The following is a 19,456-nucleotide window of genomic DNA, read 5'->3' as shown; positions in this document are numbered from 1 at the left end:
TGCATTGGATGCTGTCACAATAGAAAAAATTGTGGATGATTACTTTGCTGACACCATCCAAGTAGACATGTCAGACAGTCCATATTGTTACTGGCAGGAAAAAAAGGCAGTTTGGAAGCCCCTGTACAAACTGGCTCTATTTTACCTGAGTTGTCCCCCCTCCAGTGTGTACTCGGAAAGAGTTTTTAGTGCAGCGGGGAACCTGGTCAGTGAGCGGCGAAGGAGGTTGCTTCCTCACAACGTTGAAAAAATGATGTTTATAAAAATGAATAATCAATTCCTCAATGAAGTACAGCACTGCCCTCCAGATACTACAGAGGGACCTGTGGTTGTGGAGTCCAGCGGGGACGAATTGATAATGTGTGATGAGGAGGAAGTACACACTGTAGGGGGAGAGGAATCAGAGGTTGAGGATGAGGACGACATCTTGCCTCAGTAGAGCCTGTTTAGTCTGTACAGGGAGAGATGAATAGCTTTTTTGGTGTGGGGGCCCAAACAAACCAATCATTTCAGCCAAAGTTGTTTGGTAGGCCCTGTCGTTGAAATGATTGGTTTGTTAAAGTGTGCATGTCCTATTTCAACAACATAAGGGTGGGTGTGAGGGCCCAAGGACAATTCCATCTTGGAACTTTTTTTTTTGCATTATATGACCAATCAACAGTCGTTTGCCATGTTCAAAAAGTAAAACCAAATGTAAAAAAATTCAAGAAATTAAACCAAAAGTAAAATGCCGTGTCATAATTTAAAACAAGAGGTATTGACGTGCTCTAAAACTACTGTATTGTTGTTTATATTTTATAAACACTACACTTGAAAGCTTGAGTCTTTCAATAGAAAAGTAACTGTCCATTGCACGAATATTTGCAACAGGGACAATTTTAGGGTTAAGAAAGTCAACTAATAACACTTCGACGCTGTCTGTCTTTATAAACACTACACTTGGAAGTTGGAGGAGGTATTGTGGCCCCGGCACCAAATTTACTACCGGGGCCACTCCACTGTGCAGTCCATATTTAGGTGTATCAGATATTAAACAACGGTGACAGTTGATGCCCAATTTTTTAATTATATTGTGGCCTCGGTACCAAATTGTGTACCGGGGCCACCACACTACGCAGTCCAGATACTTGTTTGGTGAAATTCAGACCAGTTGAGGGTTTTATTATTATATTGTGTGGACCACTCTATCTATACCACACTACAACTCTATACCACTCTATTTCATACTTTAATTCTATTTCATACTTTAATTCTATTTCATACTTTAATTCTATTTCATACTTTAATTCTATTTCATACTTTAATTCTATTACTAATTAATTACCATAAAGAGGAACAAAATAAACCAATTTTACCAAAAGTATAATATGACTTAGACTTACAAACACTACACTTGAAAGATCGTGCCTTTAAATGAAAAAGTCAGTCTTCATTGCACGACTATGTGCAACAGGGACAGTTTTTTGGGTTTACAAAGTCAAACAATAACACTTTGACCCTGTCTGTCTGGGATCTCAATGACGAATTGTCTGTACCATGTTTGGAGGAGGTATTGTGGCCCCGGTATCAAATTGGGTACCGGGGCCACCCCACTATGCAGTCCAGATACTTGTTTGGTGGAATTCAGACACGTGGAGGGTTTTTTAATTATATTGTGGCCTCGGTACCAAATTGTGTACCGGGGCCACCACACTACGCAGTCAAGATAGATAGATGCGTATTGCGTATCATAGATAAAGTACAGTCAGTGGTGTGGGGCAAATTGAAAAATATTCAAAATGCACTGACATTATCAAAAACAAGAGGTTGTCACACGCTAAAACTCCAACATGTATATGATGGAGAGGATGGAGGAGCAGCCGTATGTGTAGTGTAATGCAGATCTGTTGAAGGTTTTTTATATATTTTATTGTGGTGCCCAGTGCCCACTCCTCTACGCAGTCCAGGTACAATTATTGGTGCGAATCATAAAAGTTCAGGGTTTTTAAGATATTGTGGTGACCCACTCCTCTACGCAGTCCAGGTACAATTATTGGTGCGAATCATAAAAGTTCAGGGTTTTTAATATATTGTGGTGACCCACTCCTCTACGCAGTCCAGGTACAATTATTGGTGCGAATCATAAAAGTTCAGGGTTTTTAATATATTGTGGTGACCCACTCCTCTACGCAGTCCAGGTACAATTATTGGTGCGATTCATAAAAGTTCAGGGTTTTTAATATATTGTGGTGACCCACTCCTCTACGCAGTCCAGGTACAATTATTGGTGCGAATCATAAAAGTTCAGGGTTTTTAATATATTGTGGTGACCCACTCCTCTACGCAGTCCAGGTACAATTATTGGTGCGAATCATAAAAGTTCAGGGTTTTTAATATATTGTGGTGACCCACTCCTCTACGCAGTCCAGGTACAATTATTGGTGCGATTCATAAAAGTTCAGGGTTTTTAATATATTGTGATGACCCACTCCTCTACGCAGTCCAGGTACAATTATTGGTGCGAATCATAAAAGTTCAGGGTTTTTAATATATTGTGGTGACCCACTCCTCTACGCAGTCCAGGTACAATTATTGGTGCGAATCATAAAAGTTCAGGGTTTTTAAGATATTGTGGTGACCCACTCCTCTACGCAGTCCAGGTACAATTATTGGTGCGAATCATAAAAGTTCAGGGTTTTTAAGATATTGTGGTGACCCACTCCTCTACGCAGTCCAGGTACAATTATTGGTGCGATTCATAAAAGTTCAGGGTTTTTAATATATTGTGGTGACCCACTCCTCTACGCAGTCCAGGTACAATTATTGGTGCGAATCATAAAAGTTCAGGGTTTTTAATATATTGTGGTGACCCACTCCTCTACGCAGTCCAGGTACAATTATTGGTGCGAATCATAAAAGTTCAGGGTTTTTAAGATATTGTGGTGACCCACTCCTCTACGCAGTCCAGGTACAATTATTGGTGCGAATCATAAAAGTTCAGGGTTTTTAATATATTGTGGTGACCCACTCCTCTACGCAGTCCAGGTACAATTATTGGTGCGAATCATAAAAGTTCAGGGTTTTTAAGATATTGTGGTGACCCACTCCTCTACGCAGTCCAGGTACAATTATTGGTGCGAATCATAAAAGTTCAGGGTTTTTAATATATTGTGGTGACCCACTCCTCTACGCAGTCCAGGTACAATTATTGGTGCGAATCATAAAAGTTCAGGGTTTTTAATATATTGTGGTGACCCACTCCTCTACGCAGTCCAGGTACAATTATTGGTGCGAATCATAAAAGTTCAGGGTTTTTAAGATATTGTGGTGACCCACTCCTCTACGCAGTCCAGGTACAATTATTGGTGCGAATCATAAAAGTTCAGGGTTTTTAATATATATTGTGGTGACCCACTCCTCGTCGCAGTCCAGAAAGATACCTTGTTGCAACGTTTTGGACTAATAACTATATTGTGAGGTGTTCAGAATACACTGTAAATTAGTGGAAATGCTTGTTATTGAATGTTATTGAGGTTAATAATAGCCTAGGAGTGAAAATAAGCCCAAAAACTTGATTTTTGAACTTTTTATGTTTTTTTCAAAAAAAATCCGAATCCAATACCTTAAATCCGAACCGAGACCTTTCGTCAAGTGTTTTGCGAGACAAATCCGAACCTCAAAAATAACGAAAATCCGGATCCAAAACACAAAACACGAGACCTCAAAAGTCGCCGGTGCACATCCCTAACTCTAATACTGTCTGCAGCTTCCAGCAGGGTTTGTCCCTCCAGGCTGGGTGATCACCCCCAAGGGTATTACTGTTATCAGCTCCATTAGGGACACAGATATTGGGCACATCAGGAAATAGGGACAACAGGATACAAGGTTAAGGAGAAGTACCTCATGGTGATTGTGGCTCTTTTAGAAAAACAGTTTTTACATTTGAACATTACACATACAGTACAATGCAACACAATACCATTTAAGAACACTGGAATTTGCTGGCACTATATAAAAAATGATGATGATGATGATGGGAACGGGTGATGCCAGCTTCCAGGTGTCCCAGATGGGCTTAATCTTAATTAAATTATATCTGTATATCCATCTCTTTGTCACATATACACTGCCACTAGTACACTCGCCAGGTTATTGTATTGTGAGAGAATTATTAAGCGTGAATACGATTGACAGGATGCCTCTAGGAGAAGTAAAGGGATTAGGTGGATGAGATGAAAACAATGGCAACTGTACTGGCACACCACACCACTGCCCCGATGTTTGATAGACATTCCCAATTTTTGGAGGCTAAATTTTGGAGAAGTATATAACATATATAATATAGACAGATATTGCAGCAGTTTGTTTATTGAGTAAAATCCAAGACTAGGGCTGTGAGACACTTTCACAGAAATATAGCAGCCTGCTCTAAGCACCTTGTAAATCATTTTGGGAGTAAACAGGACCATTCTGACATTCCAGGAAAGTGAATATCACACAGCTCTCCTTCCATTGCAACATATTAATGTTTTTGTTTTGTTTTTAGTTACACAACTACAAATAGAGGATAATATTTTTTTGTCTTTTTCTGTAGGGAGAAAATGTATGTATCCCCTCCCACAAAAAAAAGGAAACACCCTCCAAAATGCACCCCCTATAACACATTTAACTAATATAATCAAGCAATATGTAATCTGGTTTTTGCTCTCTGCAAGGAATGCCTGTCATCACAAACCAGCATTTGTTCTGCACTTCTGTAAGTTCATAAATAAAATTTGATGTCTTTTATGTGCAAAATAAGACGCTAATCAGATATTAAAATATTTACCGTATGTCCAAAGGTGCAAACTGGTCAAAAACGACATTTATATAGTAACAAAGAAAATAACTGTGATTAGTCTACTGTAGTCATAGAGAGTACGGACTTAAACAGGTGAGTGCAAACAATGGGAAATAGTGACTACCATTAATGTCTCGCTAAGACTGGATATCAACTCACAGGATGTCATTTATGAAGTCCATCCCGTAACAAGATGACCATGTTTATAGAGGAGCATCAGTACACGCAGATAGAAGGAGATGGGTGAAGTGAAGGTACTCATAGTAATTCATGGAAACAAAATTTATTTTAGTGGAGCATTGGAGAGGGCAGATTTTCAGTGGCATTCCTTGCCAATGCAGAGTGCCACATGTGTAACAGCTCTGACCAGCTTGTCCTATACATAAAATGGGTCCGTGTTTTGCACTTCAGCAAACAAATGCATTATCCATTGTACTCTGAGCAATGTTATCAAAAGTTTCACACACAAAATTGCCACCTGTGATAAAAACAGTTCCCATGTCACCACATTCTCGTTATTATAAGTGAGGCTACGCTGAGCAGTATTTTAGGAGAATAACTGACAGGTTTATTTGAATGAATGGAGTGTGACTACAAGTGTAGGTGGTTGGAATTTTTATAGGACATTTACACTGATGCACTGTGATTTTGCTGCCTCTCTGCTCATCTAAGATCACATCTAGTTGAGAAGTTGTCTCCCAAGGTGTGTACCTTGATGTGTGCTGAAGGGACCACCGAGGTGCAACGGTGAAAAAAACCAAGGTGTGTTGCATTTTCTAAAGCTTTATAAGTTAGTACTTTGAGAATAATACCACTTTCATACTGCCGCCCCGGCAATATCCCGGGTTTTTCAAGCCAGGTTTTTGCCGGGGCTCGGAGCGTCCCAGCTCAGAAACACCATTCATACTGCACCTCGGACCCGGGAATTTCCCGGGTTGACCCCATTCATACTGCACAAGTCTGTGCCCTGGCAATTTGTGGGAGTCATCACCAGAGCAGTTTTCATTGGCTGAAAAATGAAGACTGGATGCTGCTCCAGTGTTTAAATCCTGGCAGAAAAACCTGAACTTTGCTTCCTTTCACACAACTAGTATTTCCCAGACTTTGTACCTCTGTAATGTGGGATATCAGCTACATCAGACACCCAAATAAATACACAGCACTGCACTTTAATCAGGACAAGTAACCTTTAAAGGGAAATATACTCTATCTATTAGCATGATTTATATATATAAAAAAGTACAATAGTGATGGTATGCTTCTCTATATATCTCCAATCATGTATACCCAATGGTATATTTATGTATGTAATAGCCATTAAAAAAAATTCTGTAAACTGCCCTTTTTTTCATATACATTCTTTGTATTCTCCTGCTTTAAATCCTCCAGAGACAGGCAGACAGCCAATCATCTTGTTTTCTGTGCAACCCGGGTTGAAAAACACACCAGTTGTGCTCCCGTGGGCAAAGAGCATGAGGACTGCAAGATATTGCAGCTTGTGATAAGTCCTCCCACTCACACACTCCCTTCAATGCCATTTTAAGATAGTTCATTTAATTGATTTGCAGGTTCTGTATTACAAATCCAGGAAAGCCCCTGGAGTAACGTCTGCATGTAGGATTCCCAGGGGTCTGGCTAAGAGAAGGGACACCTTAGTAAAATATTCTAGGTGGTAGTGCAGCTTTAATTGCAGACTCTTGAACTCTCTGTGGACATAGATATTAACAAGCAATCCTTCTGCCTTACAAATCTTTGGCAATTGTCTGTCAGCGGGAACCCTGCTGTAAATTAATTATTAATACATTGAACCTTTATAATATATTTACAACAAATACAATGAAAATTCAGTAAGCATGGTCTCTAGTTCATGCACTTACAGTATCTTCAGCTTCTGTCATTGATTCTCATTTCATCTTGCCTTCTCTAATTGACAATGATTAATTCCTCCACGAGACAGCATGTAGCCCACAGGCCACCAATTAAGCTGAATATATGTTTCTTTATGTCAATGATTGAAGATATTGATTCCTGGTAAATTGTATTGAGAAAAAAGCTTGACTCACAGAATTATGCTGCGGGATGAAATACACTGTATACCCGAACCACAAAGTGGTAAATAAAAGTAGCACTTAGCTTTAAAAGAATAAGAAATGCATAAAAAGTGCATTACATATAAGTGCTGATCCTGCTGGTCTTTTTAGACCTCCCACCCCACTCTCTTGCTGTAGAAGACTAAGGTTCGCAAAAAGATGCACCTGCATCTAGAGGTTCTATTCAGTTGCACTGAACTTAGTGGGGACTGTGAATGATGATCTAGCTGCAAGAACCAGCGCTTCTCTTTACAGCACCTAAAACCACAGGTGGCTTTGAAAGGTCACAGGCATGGACTGATTTGTATTTAGTGCTGGTGCCCCTATAGCAGTTTATCTTTGGAGAAAATCACCAAGCCACAGATATTGTGTTAGGACATGAAATGAAAATCCTGGGGGAGAGACCAGTTATGTTAAAAAAAAAAAAAGTAAGATGACACCAATGAGACACAAAGTAATTTAAGAAAATATTATAAATAAACGCCTAGATACTTCCAAATCATCTTCTAATAAGCATGCATGGTCTAGTTGATTTTTTAATATTTCAATGGCCTCATATAACCCTTTTACAAACTGTCCAAAGATCGGTTAGTAGTAGGTCATACTTATTACTGTGTATCTCTCTTAAAAACAAGTTCCAATATAAAACAGCTATTAGGAGCTCATTCTGCCATACACCACCACAACCAGCAGCCTAAACTACTTCCATCACAACTGTATTTATCATCATCAGCAGCAGCTATTTATTTATATAGCGCCACTAATCCACTAATTCCGCAGCGCTGTACAGAGAACTCACTCACATCAGTCCCTGCCCCATTGGAGCTTATTTAAAAATATATATATTCATTTCTACATAATATAGGTGAATAGTTATCCATCTGTATTTTTAAATATCAAAGAGAGGACCTGAGACGAGGTTAATAGTTCATCCCTGACCTCAAAGTATATATTAATAAGAAGCAGAATGGATTCCAATAGTTAATAACATAAGCGCAGTGAATAAACTCTACTTGAGGGCTGAGGGAAAGCTTAGCATATTTTAACTGGACAGTAGAAATCGGTAAAGCTGTTTGTTAAACCATTGCCTCCGTTCACATTCATAAACCAGTGCATTCTGCAATATAGTTTGTACAGTAAACATAAAATGATACACATGACTTAGATCCACGTGAAATAAATTCACCTTTTAATAAGATGAAGTGCACAACATTGAAGTTCAATGGCAATGTATAGCAGTAGATGGGTGGGGCACTCCCATAGTCTTGCTCCCACTGGAGGAGAGTGCATAAATCTGTTCCCAGCTTGTTAGGTTACTGTAAGAACAGCAGTTGATTATATTGAGGTAGCCACATTGGTGCTTGCACCTCTAGGACACCGTCTGGTGCCATCAAAGCAGTAGGAACCTGGGAAGAGCTGCTATGGCTTGGCATGTTCTACAGTTCCATCCTGGCCATACTCTGCACCTTGAGAGAAGCAGCTGCGGCACAGAAATTGGTCTGAGCATTAGGGTATGCCTGGGCACACCCTGTGTGACTACAGTTATGACTACAAGGCATTACATGCACTGCCAGAAAATAGCTGTAGAGCCTTGTACCTTACTCTATGTCTTATGCAGTTATAGGTTCAGAAATCATCATCGTTTATTTAGAAGACGTCACAGTAATTTATATAGTTATATAGATATATATAGTTTTACATTGACTTCAGCTTTACTTCAAATTTTTAATTACTAATGCATTACTTGTGAGAACTAATTGAGTAATTTGTCCCTGATGACATCATCTTAATTCTGAATATAGTTGCAAGCCCGATATTGTCTCCAAGATAGGAACATTCTGTCTCTAAAGACCGCTATTGCGCACCCCAAGACCCTGGACACACTATTTCCACTATCTACAAATGCTGATTGTAAACTTGTATAACTGACTGCTAAGTTAAGCAAAATCATGGGATTAGGACCTGCGAAGGTCAGAAGATGACCAGATAAAGATAATTTAATTTACCAGTTCCTCCAGCTTGTCGACGGTAGAAACATAGTTCAGGGTCCTTTCTAGATGGTACAGGTGCCCTTCCCAACTATCAAAAAAACATCATTATCAACATTTACTTATATAGCGCCATCAAGTTCCGTAATGCTTTGTGTCAAGGTGTCTCAAGTTCCTGCTTGAGGTGCAAATTGTGCACGTGTCCTCAATGCATATGTGGTTGTGGTGGAACTGCCCAAGATTAGTTTTCTTCTGGCTCAAGGTTAAGGAATATGCAATGGAGAATATGGGATGCCCAGTCCCAGAAGGACCAGACTTGTGGCTATTTAACCTCCAGAATATCCCAATTTCCCAATATAAAAAATTGCTACTAGACAGCCAAACAGTCCACTGGATGTCCCCCTCTCCCTTTAGCCTTAAGGAGTAACTATCACGTCAGATTAAAGTACTTGGGGATCATTTTTAAGATATTGCCCCAGAGAGCCACATCCCATGTACATTTAGTAAGTCTATCTAACTGCTAATCAACATGACTAAGGGATAAAGGAGAATACCACCAAAAACTACCTGCCAGAAGTTGGAGCACAAAACAACTGATGGCCACATACCCTGTATATACAGTTAGAATTGTTTTGGATGTGAGGCAATTATTTAATAGTTATAACCCTTACAATATGCTCATATCTCCCCCCTTGAATTTTTATTGTCCTCCCTACCACATTTGCTGGGACTCTCCACTGAATCTATCCCCCAGATTGCAAAAACATGATTCATTTTGCTCATCTCATCTTTAACTACTCCACCCGAAAAATAAGAATCCACCTGTGCGATCTATAACACACCACCAGCTAAACGGATGGTAGAGAAGTGACTAGGAGGAATTTGTCTGCTGCCCATTCATAGATAGTTTACACCATTCTCCTTCCCTAGCTATCATTTCCTAAAACTAAGCTGCAGATATTAGATGTGTACATATATCGTCTGACATCTCTATCCATAAAAAGTTATTTAGACCATACATGAAAGCAACATAGATGCACTGTTTTACCAAACGAAATGTGCAAAAACTGACATATATTCTAGTTACTGCGAACTAGAAAAGAAGGTAGCTCTTTGTAAAGGGAATAATAAGAGATCACACTGTGATGATAAGACTGACAAGCACAGGAGACAGACCTAAAATCCAGCACCTAGTGAAGGGGAGTTCACAGAGAAGCCTCTACTGCAAAGGTTATGAAAATGAAAAAACTACAACTACTTACATGAGAAGGCTTTACGGCTGCCTTGGAGCTGGCAGTACGGCTGGCTGAGTCTATCTTGTCTTTCTTCATGGTCACTGTTTCTGTGCTAAGTGAGTGCAATATGTCTGCCTCATTCCTCACATCCTTGTGAGACTGAAGCATAGAGATAGCGTACCACAGAGGTTACAAAACATAAAAAAAAAAAAAAAAAGGAAGAAGTAGTACGTTTAAAGTTAAAACAAATCTTCAAAAGTCAGTAAGCAAGGAATGCTGAAAACAACACTCTTTGAAAAGCAGAGCCAAAAATGAGTAAAGTTATTGCTACGCTGAACACCAGTGAGACTTCCGTTGTTTCAAGTGTAAGTATAATTATTACATACAACAGAGACAGGAACAACAGGACAGCGAGTTTCCAGTAAACCCACGGCAAGTGCTTACTGCTGTAGTATGTGCACATGGGAAAAGCCTGATGCATTTAAAAATGTGTTTTCATTACACATATTCCACATAGTCCTTTGTGTACTAGTTTATTGATTGCATTGCTAAATAAAGTACAGTCAGAGGAACAAAAGAGAATAGTGGTCAAATACAAATGTAAAAATTCCACACAAATAGTTTATACACCAAATAAGTCAATATTCATATTAATTACATTGTTTGAGACATCTATGAGGTTCTATTTTTTAAAGCAATCAATGGGGATCAGATAACAACTACAATCTCACTATCACAATGGCATTTGTCAATGTGGACAGTATGATGCGGTCTATGCAAAGCATATATTTTGATCATTATTCTTCTTTTTCCTGTAGTCTGCTGCATATGTCACCTCTATGCCAGGTTATCTGGCACCTTCAGTGCTGCTCTAGTCACTCCAAAGCAGGAAAGATCTAACACAGCAGCCCTAAAGATTTCAATTAGAGACGCTGTGCCGGATCTCTGCTACATATAGAGATGAGCATTGCTGAAGGTGATCAGAGAGTGGCAGAGGCTATATATTAGTACTGGGGCCCTGCTAAATACAGAAAATGATGAGATCCTAGGGGGCACTGTTAGTATGAGCTATTCAAAGCCTTGAGCAAAAAAACACCAGAACAGAATCTGAAGCGTGGGCAAATATCATGCAATTCAGGTTTTTTAGTATGCTAATAAAACCCTCTAGTATGCTAAACAGGCCGGCTAAAATGCTAATCTCAGTCACTGTTGCCTCCCTTCACCATATCAGTACTCTACACACGTAAGAAATGTTGGTATGGAGAAATGAGCTTGTGGAGAAGGGACAGAGCAATGCAATTAGCATATTGAGCATGATTGCTATCTCTCAAACCAGTGGAAGGGATGGGAATATTATTGGCTATAGGGTTTAATAGCCTGTACTTAACAAAAGATGATCTGTTACAGAGGTGATAGGTCCTCTTGAAAAAAAAAATGCACAAAAACAAGAAAGAAAATTCAAAATAAAATATGTCCCTAAAAGAATGTTAATTACAACATTTAAAATATTGTGCATGAAAGAAAGATCACACACATTTAGAAGTGCTTAATAACCTTTTCCACTATGTAACTTAAACTGCTCCTGTTAGTCTTCACTCACCAATTCACAAGAGCTTCATATTACTTATATAGCCCTTGCCTACTGACTGAGTGTTGTACAGGGGAACCTCAGAGAGGACGGTTATAACACAGTAGTTACTGATTATATTTCCAAATGGTTTATAAGAGGTTAAATAGCATATCTTTCTTTGGTTAATCAGAAGATTAATCAAAAAGCGCTCCCTACATGCTGCTATGTGCTGACATATTTATATGAACATTCAACCTATGTCTCTAGTCACTGACTTGATGAATGAATAGATATTCACAGAATAAGCAAGAATGTATGTTGCATAAAACTTTCTGTTTACTTGATTTGCCTTATGTATTAATAAATATATTTGTATGTATTAATAAATACCTCAATTTCAAAATGAGTGCTTTGTGTCTAATTGCCAATTAAGCTGACAGGATCATTTATATGCATGGATCAAGTTAATGATTTAAATGCGATAAACGTTTCCCATGGATATGAATGAATGCAGTTAGAAAGCTGGTATCACCTGTACAAGATTCTCTTAGAAAGCAGAAGTGTTCTGACAACACATGAAATGTAAAACAGTGCAGCCCATCAATTCATTTAACATCTAAAATATATTTTAACAATTATCTCATCAACAAAATTAAATTTTATTTACCCATGTTAATCTCATGATTTTCTCTGTGGGGCTCCACTGATGACCAAAGATGGCCAAGAACCATGAAACTCATATAGCCAAAAATGCAGTGACCACTATCGTTCTATGTGTGTGAGCATTGGTCAACTAATGAATGAAAGAAAATTGTTTATTGCCTGTGTGCTGAACATTCAGACCTACAGATATGGCCATCTACAGACCAGATTAATGTCCAGCTTGTATAGGAGTGGAGTTTCTCTAAAGTATGTATGTTGATGCCAAGATTAAGGGCTAAAAATATATCCGGCATGACAGGAAGTCAGAATTCCACAAATCACTGACGTATCTTTAAAAAAAAAAAACCTGTATTCCGAAAGGAAAGCTCTTAAATTATGACTACGCTTTAACACAGAAGCCTTATGACTTAGAAGGTTACATTTAAAAGTCTAAGGCAATTTTAAAAGGGACTGTGCTTTTAAAGTATTGAATTTAATTTATTTTTTTAATTAATGTCATGCTCATGGTTTGAATAATGCAGAGTTTCCTTCATAGTGGATATCTTTTTACCAGCTTAACTGTGTTCACATAAAATGATCTGATAATAACTTTTCTCTGGCTACACAAGATTCATTTTAGCCAAAATTGTAGTTTTTGTCATTCCAAATTGATTATATAGTAAACACGATAAAACATTTTTTTTTCTTTTCCAATTTCAAATGACTTATTGGCTGATTTGTAGAGATATAAACTTGCACCTGTCTGCATTAAAGCCTCAATGCATTCTTTCCTCATGCCTGTCATATAAATTGGTTCTGTATGTTTTATTATCAGCCAGGTTATTTATGTCATAAATATTAATCCATTCCATAAATAAGTATGGTGATCCAATATTAATATTAATTGAAGAGAACAGTTGTACGTCAGGCAGAGCATAAATCTATTAGATTGCAAGCACATTCCAAGCTTAACTGGGCTCCAGTAAATCCACTTATTATTAATATTGCCTTCACCTCTTCCAGTTAACCTACTCACAGATAAACCGGTATCTTGCACTCTGCTGAGCCTTGTGTTCTCAGCAGGTAGTATGAAATTGCAGCGATTCAGGCAATTTCTTAAGAGGAGTCTTGTAACATACAAGCTGCATACATTCCCAGCAGCCAATGGCAGTGGATATTTTTGATTTTGTGAGAAACCAGGAGGCCCTACATAACCCTAAGAATCACAACAAATGATAAAAAAAAAATCATCTTCATAATGAACAGCTACTTCAGAAGTATACAATTCAAATATCTAAGAAAGTCTCCTATCTCCAATCTGGTGTCCGCCCCCTCCACTCTACTGAAACCACCCTGACCTCCTCTCGGCTAAATCTAAGGGTCACTTCTCCCTGTTCATTCTCCTGGACCTCTCCGCAGCCTTCAACACCATTCCTTTTTGCATACCCTTTCTTCTCTCGGCCTCTCTGGCTCTGTCCTTTCTTGGTTCTCCTCCTATCTAACCTCCTTCTCTGTATCCACTTCTGATACAGGCTTAGTTCTTGGACCTCTACTCTTTTCGCTGTACACTACCTCCCTGGGTGATCGTGTTACCTCTTTCAGTCTCCAATATAATCTCTACACTGATATACATCTCTTCTCCTGCCCCCCCCCCCTCTCGCTCGTAAATCTGACTACCTTTCCGCCATTTCCTCTTGGATGTCTTCACGCTTTCTCAAAATTAACATTGCCAAAACCGAGTTTATTGTCTTCCCTCCTTCTAGATCTTCATCCCATCTTGATCTCTCTATCACTGTTAACACCCTCACAATACAGCTAACTTATTAACTTCAACGTCTCAGGGCATACAAACTCCAACAAGGATCCTACCAGATGTTAAATATGAGGTTTGACATAGATCTCAAGGTTAACACAAAACTAAAATCCACTAAATTGAATCCAATACTTCCCACACTAAATAAGAGCACTAAATAAGGCTTGACTTTTGCTCATGACAACACACATCTAATTATGTCCCCATAAGCTAAAAATGTTTCCCTTCCTTCTTCTCTCTCTGGACGAGGAGAAGGCATTTGATCACCTTCACTGGTCCAGCTTTGGCATTTCCTAACCAAATCTGGCTATATTGATCACATAATGATCTCCATATTGCCCCTTTACTTCACTCCCTCAATAAGAACTTTCAATAATGATTTCTGCTCAAACTACGTTACTATAAGAAACAGCGTGAGACAGGGGCGCCCTTTATCCAAACTGGTTCTAACAATGGAACCGTTGGTTAAGAAAATCATGGAAAAATCCAGGGCCCAGATGTACATATCCCACAAAGTATGATTGATTGATTGATTGCTGATGACGTGCTTCTTGCAGTTACAATCCCTACCAGCCATGCACAATTTATTAGACTAGCTCAGCGCCATCTTATACTAAGACTAAAGCCCTGCCAGTAAGAATAAATTTACTATCCCTTACCAAGCGGATGAAGCTTAAATTAAACTGCAAACCAACTGCCCTTTGTAGCCACAACCAAGATGTTTGTGTCCAACTCTGCACTGTATCTGTTTATTATATTTTTTTGTGGTGTATGGAACATTACTGAAAGCTCAGCATACTTCACATGACAATCTGGTGCTCAATGCTTTACAACTTTTGCCTTCAGTACCTCAACCTAATAAAATAATTTTAATAAAAATCGTTGAAACATAAAACTCTATGGAAAATAATAAATGTCATAAATTATTTTCAAAATGTTCAATACATTGATGCATGTCTGTTCCACACATTTATTAGGTTGACCTTGAGGCATAAAACCATCTACCTTACACCAGGAATCAATACCTGGTCATCAGGTCAGGACATAAGGAAAGCTTGTAAAGGAAGATTAGAAGGTGATCTTAAGTAATGAGCAATATAACTTACCTGGAAGAGGAAATATGTTATGTCGTAATGGAATTTGCTGTTTACTGTCAGGTTTGACTTAATGCTGGGTTTCCCTTTACTTTATTGGCTTTTGCACTATTTTAGCCCCATATTTGTGTCATCAGGCAGGGGTTGGTTTATTTATTGTGCCCTGGAATATGACACAAAGCTAATCTCTGGATACAAGTGTACCCAATGTAGAGAGCACAGGACAGATGTGTTGTATCCAAAGCAACAAAAATGTTTTAAAAAAAGACTTAAGTTAACCTAACTTAACCTAATGGTACTGTTTTCTGTGCTTCTCTGTCCAGATTGCTATTTTTATATGGACTAGGCGTGATCCTGACTTTGCCTGTCTGATATTATGTTACTGACCAAACCTGTCTTCGATCATTCCAGTCTGTCTGTGATCTTTGCCTCGTTTTCTAATCTTGCACTGTGCTGTAGCCATGCACAGTCCTGGTGCACAGAAAAAAGGTTCTGCAACTTGTAGAGACCATTCCTACATTTGACTTCAAATCTAACAAGTAACTTTGGGCTACAGTAGCCTTTTGGATTTGTCAGGACTGCAGAGAAGAGAAGACGTCCCCTGTAAGGAGATGTTTTACCAGTGCAGGGAGTGTTGCTGAGTGTTTGTACAAAGAGTCTGCAGGTGTTAGAAGCAGGAGGGTCAGCCTAAAAGAAAGGGAGCAGAGTGAGGCTGAGATGTAAAGATATATGTGACCTGTAATATTTGGCCACTGAAAAACCGTTTATGAACTGTGCTTAAGAGTAAGGATATATATATATATATATATATATATATATATATATATATATATATATATATATTTATATTTATATATTTATTTGCTTTATTATTGAAACCCAAGTATGGTGCTGGAGGAGGAGAGTAAATAAACTGTTTCTATTTTGCAATATAGAGATGGTCTTCTTCTTCTTCTTTCTTTCTTCATTCTTCTTCTTATAATTTATTATTCCTTTTGCACCACTATGTTACAATACCTCTGATCACAGGCAACAGACATTACTGTAAAACCCACATAAGTGGGGGGCCCTATTGGCACTTATGATCACACCCAAGAGCTAGCCAGGGTAAAGGAAAGCAAAAGTATGAAGGTGCATTATCCACATATGCACCTCAAGACTACACACAGTGGGCCTCACTGATCAAGGCGCATACTTACCGATTTTGAGCATATCTCATGCAAACTCTCTCAGCTCCAGACGAGAACCGGGACATACGTCTGGGAACACAGTCCTGTCTTCTGTATAGTCGTACAAAAAGGACACTTATTACAACCTATGATTTCTGGGAGTGAACGATACAGGGAGTGGAGTTTACAGTAGGGGTGTGCCAAACTCAAGCCACATCTGAATCCATCTCTGGCCATCTCAAAGTTACTTTTTTCTGCTGTATCTCTTGCTCCAGCTACAGGGCTAGTCTATGTCTTGATCAGTAGAGATGACAGTCTTGTACGTCTGCTATAACATGTATATGCAATCACGAGCAACCATAAACATGTATTTTATGTTCAGTAGACATTAACAACATCCGAATAAATGTATTTAATGGAGGCATTTTTTTGTTTGTTTTATCACTAATGCCTGTATTATTAACACAGGTGACATTAATTCAATGTTTTTGTATTTTCCTGTATGTTATGTATGGTGAATTTATGATCCACACAGGTATTGGACGTATCCTGCAGCGTCTTGTGCAGCAGAGCACAACAGACCTGCCCCCAATTTCAAAAGCCCACGTATCTTGAGATCCGTGCCTTGATGAATTCGGGAGAACACAAAGCCTTAATATGTGCGTATAATAGTAAACGCAGGTTGCGTTCAGGATGTATGCCTTGATGAATCAGGCCCAGTGACAGGAGGTTACATAAATATTATGCACTGTGCCATTTCAGGTTAATTTCATTAAAACTCTTTTCCTGATGCAGTTCAAATTATTACGTATGGTTAGAGTGCTATGTCTAGGATGAAAAGCATGGGCAGCACAGTGGCTAAGTGGTTAGCACTTCTGCCTCACAGCACCGGGGTCATGAGTTCAATTCCCGACCATGGCCTTATCTGTGTGGAGTTTGTATGTTCTCACCATGTTTGCGTGGGTTTCCTCCGGGTGCTCCGGTTTCCTCCCACACTCCAAAAACATACTTGTAGGTCAATTGGCTGCTAACAAATTGACCCTAGTCTGTGTGTGTGTGTGTGTGTGTGTATTAGGGAATTTAGACTGTAAGCCAACATTGGGCAGGGACTGATGTGAATGAGTTCTCTCTACAGCGCTGCGGAATTAGTGGTGCTATATAAATAAATGATGATACGTAACTGGTTGATTTTTTTAATAGTCTAAATTTATTTGCAATAGGCTTAAGCTTTGTGGCATGACACAACCTTGTAGATGGCCTATAAAGGTTCTCATATTTGTAAATAAAAGAACATTTATTTACTACATAAGATGGGATAAAGTGCAAACTGCACAGGGAAAGCCAAATTTGTTCTACATGTAATTCATCTAGGTTGTGGTAAGAATTATATCCCTTTCTAATTATTTATCTAAGGCTGAAAAGCCCTATGGCCGGCAAAAACAAAGTGATTTATTTGTTGGCAACAGAACTACGCCCTATACATCAAGGGGTTAGAGCAGTAACACTTGCTGTCAGTAAATATCATCTGCAATTTTTTTTATATATTTTTTGTTATATTTTGAATTTATTTTTAACTATTTATTTGTTTTAGCTGGAAGAACTGAAAGCCCGGGCACTTATCTTCTTCACTATTTTGTTAATGCATTGTATTTTTTGTATTACTTTAGCATAGTTTAACAATTTATAATATATTGGTTTCATGTGTTTTAGTTTTTAACAATGAATACAAGGAAATTATTACCATTTATTTAATCAAATCTACTGAAACCTAAAGACGATATGCAATATATACATGAAATATTCATAATTCAGCACATTTTTTTATACAATCTACATATCACCAGTATATGTGTCTGTACTTTTATAATGCTGTGCTCCTAGACTTGTGTTATTAAAATACACAGTAATATTAAAGTGTAACCTGACTGTGTCCTCTGTGAACTGTCCCTTGCATGACCCTTATAGTGCAATGCTACCCTGTTCATGCCACTGCAAATACTTCAATATTTGCATCAGTCATCATTTCAATTTGACATACATCAATATTTATTCATATAGCTTATATACTACTTACTCACCAATACTCAGTGATAATTGGAACTGGTGTTCCATGACATTCTGTCAAGTAATCGGGTTATATTTTTGCGCATCAGCTAATATCTTCCAGAACATTTGCTTCATCCGCAAGTCCATGCACTAATCTACTGTGTGTGTGTGTGTGTGTGTAAATAAATATATAATATATATATATATATATATATATATATATATATATATATATGAGATGTAAACACAGTTATCTATAATTATAATATTGATAAAAACAACAACTCTAGTGAAAGTTTCCAGGCTGGGAAGAAAGGATACAGGAGGTGCACATAAACAAAACATTATTGCATTCCTTTTGGTAGTGACCCCCACACATCACAAAGACAAGAATGTGTGTGGGAACCTATTTACTGAGTGAGCAATAACTGTCACTTTCATTCAGCCTCACAGACACAAACAAATTAGCATTTTTGGCAATGAGGAACTTCGAGTAACCTTTTTCAACCTACATAATTTCCGAGGACTTTCCCTTTTGAATAAATAATGCATATAATGTGTTTTACTAGAATATCTTTCCAAGTATAGCATTTCACCGTGACTCTGTCACTTAACAAGGGCTTAAAAAATACCATACTGAAGCTAGCTGAGGACAAGGGCTTATTCCATGTACCGCAAACTTGCCGGAACAGCACTAATGTAAATCGTAATTGTCTTCAACAGGGACTTCTAACACTACTGGATTTTTAGCAGGATAATGTCATGCTACACATGAGCAGAGCAGTCAAAGTTGTTGTTTTTTTTTATCAAAGGTTTAATAACATTAAATTTATATATAATATTAATATATCATTGATTGAAAAATGATATTTTGTGAACTTTTTCATTTGCTATTTCTCCACTTGACCATTTTTTTTCTATCATCTTGACCTCTTCTGGAAAGTCCCTAGCCTGGGATCGCAGTCCACTGTACAAGAATCAATACCAATA

General features: G+C 38.2%; 1 protein-coding gene across 8 annotated transcripts in view; it reads right to left on the bottom strand.

Annotated features, from left to right (window-relative positions):
• The window catches only part of TJP1 (tight junction protein 1), a 356,728-nt gene that overhangs the window by 159,650 nt on the left and 177,622 nt on the right, over positions 1 to 19,456 (bottom strand). Inside the window, exon 1 of one of the 8 annotated variants that reach the window (XM_075208098.1) lies at positions 10,160 to 10,330. The exons of the other annotated variants lie outside the window; for them this stretch is intronic. Coding sequence (XP_075064199.1) covers positions 10,160 to 10,300 — 141 coding nt within the window. The 5' untranslated portion in view covers positions 10,301 to 10,330. Of the gene's footprint in view, positions 1 to 10,159; positions 10,331 to 19,456 lie in introns of those variants that run through there. 8 annotated transcript variants of the gene reach the window in all.

This window comes from Mixophyes fleayi, chromosome 4, assembly GCF_038048845.1.
Source record: "Mixophyes fleayi isolate aMixFle1 chromosome 4, aMixFle1.hap1, whole genome shotgun sequence".
Classification (NCBI taxonomy): Eukaryota; Metazoa; Chordata; class Amphibia; order Anura; family Limnodynastidae; genus Mixophyes; species Mixophyes fleayi.
This window is presented reverse-complemented; position numbering and strand designations above follow the sequence as displayed.